Below are 8,891 nucleotides of genomic sequence, written 5' to 3' on the forward strand. Positions count from 1 at the left end.
GTATGGCTCAGAGTATGGCGTCAAAGTTGTGTTTAATTTTGACACATAGCTATTTTCTTGAGCAGGTTGGCCCATGGTAGCATCTTTTTTTTTTTTGGCCCACGATGTGTTGGCCTTTGACGAGCACAATCATTGCGAGGAGCTATGCGTCGCCTATGCCCCCTAGGTGATTAAGCATGTGGTACATTACCATGGGAGGTGGACCGCCTTGGTTCTTCCAGAGTGGTACCCACTGACAGATCGGGATACCTTATAGGTGACAATGGGGCTCGAATTGGAGAAGGTGGCTCTCTCCTTTCTTCTCCACCCACGTCATTATTCTCACGGTTAGGCCTTGGAAGAACAACTGGGGTCTCATGGGCTTCATGACCACCTCCATGTAATGGTACATGGGTTTCTTGTACATGTCTTACATGAACTCCAACATTTGGTAAAGTTTGATGGTCCCCCCCCCCCCCCTTGTTGGATTTTTCACAAGGGTGTGTTCTCCCCTTGGGCGCCCCCTTCTTCTCCTAGGGGGAGAAGGATCTCTTGGTATAAGAGGTTGGTTCCCATGCCTTTGGGCTTGCTCTTGGAGCTCTTTGTAGTGGCGTAGGCTTTCCACCAACTGGACGCACAACACTTTATTTTCTTAGAACACTTCATGCATAGGTATGGACCTGACTGGTGGGCGCTCCTTAGATGGAGATGAAGAACTTTCACAGTCTTGGACTTGTCCCTCATCTTTTAGCATACGCAACATGGGATTCTTTTCTCAGCGCCTAGAGGTCCCCTCTCCATGTGGCTGCGGTGGGACAAAGGTTCCTTCATTTAGGGTTGATTAACTTCTCCCCTTGGGATTTTAGTGTCCTCCTCAAAATTGGTCCTCCTGGTACTCAACACCATTGTTGTGAAAAAAGATAAATTAATGAGTTCTTGAAAGGGAAAACAGTCAAATTTCACTGCAGCGCTCTCAATGAAAGCACCAAACTATTGACGCGATTTTTGGTCAACTAATCTAAGAAGATTGTAAAAATAAAGAGGACTGCAATGAATTTATTTGACTAAATAAAACTGCAATAAATAAAATGGATAGCGGGGATTTGTAGTAGTTCATCCCCATGTCGCGATAGTAATGGGGCTACGTCTACTTTTACTTTTATTAATTAGATCTGACACACCAGAGTTATGTTCTCAAGAGTGTGTGGATAATAATACAACAATAGATTTCTAGGCGAAATCTGTAACGAGTCTTATGAACACAAGGCTCATGGGAGACTTAATATTCACAAATCTGATAAATGTGGTGGTTGTAAGGTTCTTGGGAATAATAAACCAATAAAAGTAAGAAAAGAGAATGGTCCTTATTCTTGAAAACTGTGTATGTCAATGGTGTTTAAGTTGTAGAGGCTTGGTGTCCATAAAAGATGAAGAAAGGGAAGTAATGTTCTTAGCAGTCATCCAATAATCAAATAAGCGATCTCCTTATCCTAGTTTATTACTCTCTTTATATAGGCCATAGGGTTTGTTAATGACCCCCCACATGTCGGGGTGTCCCATTAACAAATCTCATATCTTACTCCCAATAATTAATAAAAGATTATAAATAAATAAATATCTATAAAACTATCCTTATTTCTAGGCCAAAATCCCACAAACATTGGGAAAATAGTTATTTTCAGCTAGAGATGCACTAATTTAAAATGGAGTAATAAGGGATGTCACTTCTCGGCTTGGAATTCATGACATTGGTGAGAAGTATTGGAAACATGTATTTGTGTGTGCCATTTCTCGCACATAATGCAGCATGGGTTGTGGCATGGTTCTCCAACATCCCACACTTAATTACACTACTCAAACCCGAGTAAAGTATACCAGCCTGCCTTGTGAGCCAATTTTGAATCCGATAACTTTAGAATTAAGCTATGACTATGAGACACACTTAGATCCTTCTTGAAAATATCTTTCCAGTGCAAGTTGAACTAGATCATTTGGATAAAAATTGAGAGAGTTATGCATGTTTTACTGAAGGGAAGTTTGTGTTGTTTTACTCCAATTGCGAGCAATGACACGGCCAAATTGCAGCTCTCGGCCATGCATATTCTCGAACCCCTTGGGGTGTGTTTTGACTTGTTTTTTGATGGTGAGTTATATTTTGCGGGTCTTGGGACCACAAAACCTCATTTCGACGTTTGAAACCCTAACGGGAGACCACTACCACCAGTTGGGACTGAAAAGTGACAGCGGTCGGCCATGGCTTATGGGAACCCTTGGATAGTGTTTCTTACTTGTTCAGTCATATGGATGCTAGAAAACTACTGTGGTCACATTGGTTCTTGGCCAATTGATTAAGAGAGCACTGCCACCATTTTTGCCAAAAAAAAGTGGCAGTGGTTGCATAAAAGGGTTATGGACCCTTGGGTGATTTTTCTCACTTGTATTTGATAAATGGATGTTGGAAATACAATTTGTCTGAGTGGTTTCTATAAGAACCCACTTGGTGGCTTTTCTCACTTAATTTTGATATGTTTTGATGAAAAAGTACTTTTGGCAAAAAATTCCATCCCCTTCCTTGTGGCGGACCACTGCCACAATTTGTGCCACAAAGATGGTAGTGGTCGACTAGGCTTGTTCATTGGTGAGAAATAGTTTCTTTCACTTGTGTTACATTCCTTGGTGTTGACGTAACACATTTTGACAAGTTCCTTTTGTTACTTAGTGATTAGCGAGCACTGCCATCTCCTTGTCGTAGTGTTCTCCAAAAACTAGAGAGCACTACCATCTTCATGTGGCAGTGGTCGCATATGCCCTATTGCATGAGGTTCTTATGAAATTTTGACCTTATGTTCAAGTCTAGGCCTTTTATGCACAAATGAGTTATGTCCTTGTTGGTTTTCTTGTTAGATTGAGGTCTTTAGGGTGAAAATACTCACGCGGGCCCATAAACCCTAGTTTGGGCACACTTTGGTGTGCGAGTCCCAACTCAAATGGTTGGTTAATGTTTTTGAGTCCCCTAAAGGTGCCATGAGACCCTTAAGAAGGTTTTCTTATCTTATTTGACATTTATAAGTCTTGGTCAAAGTCGCAAGGTTGACTTTTTTATTTTTCAAAAATCACGTATAACAAAGTTAGTATTATGTTATTTGTTTTATGCTTTTCTTACCGAGTATGTCGACTTGCAGATATGTTTACATGTGAAGGTAAAGGAAAGGCAAAGACTGAGCAACAATGAGTCCATAGCTTGAGGATGGTTGTACATATGATTAGGATGGTTAGGCTTGGAGTATGTGTTCGGTCTCAAGACGACATGAGCTTTTATTTTGTACTCGTTGAGCGAAACTTTTGAGAAAAATGTATTTTGGGTACAATTGTAAACTTCTAAACGGGTTCCTGAAATTATGTGTTTATTAAAGTTACTGTTTAATTTCAAAATTTTAATTAATGGTTACTTTGGTTCTTTTGACACGATAAAAAAATATATGTTTTCCATGTATTAAATAGTTGTTATTTTAAACGGGAAATTTGATTTTCTATACTTAAAAAATCTTAAAATTTTTTCCCTAATTAAATGCATACTTAATAATATTGGTCATATATGACCACATTCCTAATATCCCACAAATACCCCTCCCATTTGAAAAAATCAAAAACTCAAATCATCCATCCATGGCTGCCTCATCCCGACCCTCTCTCTCCCTCTCGCTGGCCACGGCTTCAACGCCCGACCACCACGCCCGGCCACCGTCGACCACCCACCACCCCAACCACGCACAACCACCGTCCGAACCACGCACGACCCATGCCCCCACTCTCGGACCCAGCCCCTCTCTCTCTTCCTCTCTCTCAAACCGAACAAAAAAAAAAACCCAAGGGTCCGATGGGTCTGAATCGGACCCCTAGGTTTTTTTTCGGTTTGAGAGAGAGGAAGAGAGAGGGGGTTGGGTCCGATGGGTCCGATTGCAATTAAAATAGAAGAAATGGTTACAAAATATCTCTAATAAGACTAGCCATACACAATTCACATGTTAAGTGCCATATACCATGGTAACGTAAAAAGAGTTAATATTTTATAATTAATAATATTCTTTTTTATATTTATATTTTATAATTAATAACATTCTCTAATAAGTTTCCTCTAGTCATAGACAACTCACAAGTGCCATGTAATATTGTAAGGTAAAAAGAGTAAATTTTATAATTAATAATATTCTTTTTTATATTTATAATTTATAATTAATAACATTCTATTTTATATTTATAATTTTATAATTAATAACATTCTCTAATAAGTTTCCACCAGTCATAGACAACTCACATGTTGAGTGCCATAATATTGTAACGTAAAAAGAGTTAATTTTATAATTAATAATATTCTTTTTTAGAAAAGGGTAATTAATTAATAATATTTTTGAAAATATTATATCATTTTTTTTAGAAAAAAAATATTATATCATTATTAATAAATTTACTTGTAACCTATATTAATTTCTATAAATAAATTTAAATTTTACAGGTATTATAAAAATCAGTCACCCTTGAAACTATAGAAACTCTCACACAGCATAACACTTTCTCAGGTATCATGTTCTTTCCCAAAACTTTTTAATACATTTATTTTTAATCTTCATCTTCTCATTTACTTTTGAATTCAAACAAAGTATGGATAACTTTTCCTATTGTGTTTTCTAGAGAAAATTAATAAAATGCTAACCATGAAACTACTAGGGGTAGTTAATTTTATGTAAGGGTTTTCCCCTGATTTTGGGAAAGTTGGTGGTTGTGTGTGAATTCTTTCAAGGCAAGGGGCGGCCTAATTCAACATTGTTTTTTACTTTGATCCGGTCGAGGTGATTTTTGTTTACCAGCGCGTAGGTGGTCTAAGTTCCTATGATCGAGCTTTCTGGCTCCTATTTTCATCAAACCTTCCACAACGACTACAAAAATACAATTTAAAATCTTTTGTGGTTTTGATCCTACTAGATTTTATTAATTTATTTATGAATATTAATATCCTAGTGTTATTATATAATACCTCAATTCTATGAATAGATAGTCTATCCTTCTCTTAATTTTATGGTAAATAATTTTTTGTATACTTTTAATGTGTTTAATTTTTTTGTTATTATTTTTTGTACTAATTATTGCTATTATATTTTTTGGTACATTTTTTAATTTGTTATTTGCTATTGGTACTCTTAATGTGTTTAATGTCACTATGGTACTCAATATAATTGGTTTGTAATTTTTTTTTTTTTGTCTTTTATATTTTTTTTAGGAATGATTTTTGTACTATTTACTATTATTTTTAATAAATAATTAGTTTAGAATTTTTTATGAATGATTTTTGTACTATTTTTTTTTTTTATCTTTTATGGTTTTGTTTCTTTTTAATTTAATTTATTTTTTAAAATGAATTTTTATACTTGCTATTGGTACTCTTAATGTACTTAATGTTATATATGTGTGGTATCTAATAATTGGTTAGTAATTTTTTTTTTATTTTTTTTTTAATTTGACTCTATATGAATGATCTTTGTACTATTTTTTTAGTGAATAATTTTTTGTACTGTAATACCTTAAGGTGCTCAATACCATACTCATGTGGTACCCAATAATTAATTAGCAATTTTTTAAATTATTTATCAGATTAAAATTTGTGGGAGCTGATATTGAAATGTACCAAACTGTATGCTATCTTAATATTTTTATTATTAATATGTACATATTTTTATTAACATCGATTAAAATTTTATTTTTTTAAATCTGATATGTTAATTTAATTAGATATTTTATCTGTCTTTATTTAAATATAATTAATAAAAATAAAATATATGATTAATTTATTAATTTTGATGGGAGTTACTTTGGCACGTTCTCTGCCACCTAATATATATATAGATGGAGAGATGGTCAGTACAATACCCTTTAGTTGGTATTCTCATGAGCACCCAATTGAGTAAAAATCAGTCTAATTAATTTTACTATATTTTTATTATCTTTAAAATTTTATTTAATTATTAAATTATTTGATGATAGTATACACTGTCAATATCTCATCGCACCATACTATATTTTTGTGGTGTGATATTTTTCTTTTTTTTTTTTCAATTTTGAGATCAAAATTCAAATTAAGATATTACAAAAATTACATGTACAATTTAGTTTAAACAATAGCCACAAACAACATTACTCGCACCACAAGCACTCGTAATTATATGATACTTTATATTGAGCTTTGTTTCTACACATTTTATGTTAACATTTGTTTCCTATTTTACTCAATAAACGAGAAGAAATATTTTAAGGATGTGATTTTTCTTCTTCTTCATTTTGTCAATATTAAACAGGTTGTTTTATTCTTTATTATTATTTAAAAAAAAAAATCCATATCAAACTTTGTATTGAAAAAAATAAAAATTATTTCTAAGAAGATGAAAAAAGAAAAAATAAGTAAAAAATTCAACTATTATCACTGTTATATTTTTCTTTGACTAACATCTATATAAATATTTTATCGCAGGTCAAATCTATTTACGTAGATATGGATATCAGAGAATTTTTTATGTTGCTTGCTATAATGTTGTGTACACTTTTGTGTTATTGTAAATCTGAAGAACAACTAATGCAGTTATCAAGAGATGAAGAGTTGGAAATAGAGAACCGACTTGAGCGATTGAACAAGTCATCCGTCAAGAGTATAAAAGTACATTTTCATCTTTATCGCCTATTTAAGCTATATGTTAATATCATTATATATATATATATATGATTCGTTTTCGTGTTATGTATAGACACAGAATGGAGATACATATGATTGTATCGATTTTTACAAACAACCAGCATTTGATCATCATTTACTAAAGAACCACATATATGATTCTCAGGTTTGTTTTCGAAATATATATTTTCTAATAAGTTATATTTTACATTCTTTATTTTTTTTTAAAAAAAAAAAGAAAAAGTAAATTTATCACAATAAATTAGTATTTTAATTTACTTATATTGATATAAGAATATAAATATTAATTTATTGTAGATAAAACCTTCTTCTCGTCCTAAAGTGATGACGAATGAAAAGTCTCGAAATGATGTGGAGCAAATATCAATAAATAACATGTTTAACAATGAAACATGTCCATCTGGAACCGTTCCAATAAGAAGATATACCAAGGAAGATCTTATTAGAGCCAAATTATTTACCAAGTCTTATTCTGCAAGAATTCGTTCTATTAATCTGGAAAATGCTAGTTTTCATGTAAGTGTATTTTATATATATTTTTTTTTGACAAATTAGTTAGTGTATTGAAATATATTTTATGTTTGAAATTGAACAATAGCATGCGATTGTTCGAACAAAATTTGATCCGAGCAAAAAATACAATGGAGGTTGGACAAATGCAAGCTTTTATACATTGGATGTTATTGGCTTACAATATACTTCAGGTCGAATGAAATTGCAAAATGGAGTTGATAGCATTCAAGCTGGTTGGACAGTGAGTTTTATTTTCAACTATATTATCTTTCTTTTTATAACTGAATTGATTGTTATATTAAAAATAATTCAACTCAAACATAGTAGATAACTATACTAATTTTAATATTTGATCAATTAATAATATTTTTACTATCATATAACAGATAAATCCTACATTATATGGAGATAGTAAAACTCACGTTTTTGCATTTTTTCAAGTAAGTATTCTATATTTATATTTATTTTTGTAGATTCTTTATATTTATGGTAATGTTTAGTAAAACTCATGTATTGATATTTTTGTAGGCTGGTGAATTATCTTGTTTTAATACGATGTGTTCAGGTTTTGTTTTAACTAGCCCTCGTGCTATAGCCGATTATATTCTAGATGAAAGACACCCGGGTACTGTTCCTGTAAGGGAATTCCAAATCACTATTTATCGGGTAAAAGAAATTTAATATTAAAGTTATCTTACTTCTTCCAATTTAATATTGAATATTTTAGTTTTAATAAAATTACCTTTATGTAATTTAATTATCTTACTGGGTTGTGCATATTTTTAACTTTATATATAGGATCAAATTACTGGAAATTGGTGGCTTGAGTTTGGAGATATTCAAATTGGGTATTGGCCATCAAGCATATTTACTGACTTGAAAGATTTGGCTACGTATGTTGACTGGGGAGGAGAAACTTATAGTCCAATTGGTCAACCTGGTCCTCCGATGGGTTCTGATTTATTTCTAAAACACGATGCTCGTTATGATACATATTGTCGACAATTATCAATTATAAATGAGGCCCACAACTTAGAAGATGCTAAAAGTACAGAAAGTTTTTCTACTGATGTTAACTTTTATCAAGTAGAAAATTGGGGATATAAACCTTTTTTTGGATATGTCATGACATATGGTGGACCTGGCCCTAGATAATTTTATATTACTAAATAATTATTAATAAAAAATACATTACTTTTATTAATAGACTTATGTTTTTAAACATGAGGAGTGCTAATCACACCCTATTTTACACTCTCTTTTGCACTCTCTCTATATTCTAATGACAAGTGTCATTTTTTAAGCAATGTTTATTTATACCTAATATTTAGTCATACAATTATAACTTTATTACATTTGTGCCATTTTAATTAAATTACTCTACTAGTTAAATAATTTTTTTATTTATAGAAAAATAAATATTTTTAAATAAAATAATATTTACACCCTAAAATATATAAATCCATTTGGCATAAAATATATATATATATTTAATTCATACGTCTTTTTTTTCTTTCCCACGTTATAAAAAATATATTCATGTAAAACAGAATATATTTTGAATATTAATACAAAAAAATTATAAAATAATATAGAAAAATATTAGAGTAAAAATAAAATAAAGTTATTATTTAAAAAAATATATGAAAATAAAATTTTA

At 31.6% G+C, this 8,891-nt stretch overlaps 1 protein-coding gene across 2 annotated transcripts; it reads left to right on the forward strand.

Moving 5' to 3' along the window:
- Positions 1-4,459: 4,459 nt before the first annotated feature.
- LOC115695473 (protein neprosin-like) lies at positions 4,460-8,430 on the forward strand. Of its 2 annotated transcripts, none has more exons than XM_061118410.1 (8): positions 4,460-4,556; positions 6,500-6,682; positions 6,771-6,863; positions 7,016-7,234; positions 7,317-7,472; positions 7,618-7,671; positions 7,760-7,897; positions 8,030-8,430. In XM_061118410.1, the coding sequence occupies exons 2-8, from the start codon at positions 6,521-6,523 to the stop codon at positions 8,384-8,386; spliced, it is 1,179 nt and encodes a 392-aa protein (XP_060974393.1). In that variant the 5' UTR covers positions 4,460-4,556; positions 6,500-6,520; the 3' UTR covers positions 8,387-8,430. The 2 variants fall into 2 exon arrangements, with proteins under 2 accessions (XP_060974393.1, XP_060974394.1); XM_061118411.1 differs by lacking the exon at positions 4,460-4,556 and adding an exon at positions 4,669-4,826.
- Positions 8,431-8,891: the final 461 nt, after the last annotated feature.

The sequence above is a fragment of the Cannabis sativa genome, chromosome 6, assembly GCF_029168945.1.
Source record: "Cannabis sativa cultivar Pink pepper isolate KNU-18-1 chromosome 6, ASM2916894v1, whole genome shotgun sequence".
NCBI lineage: Eukaryota > Viridiplantae > Streptophyta > Magnoliopsida > Rosales > Cannabaceae > Cannabis > Cannabis sativa.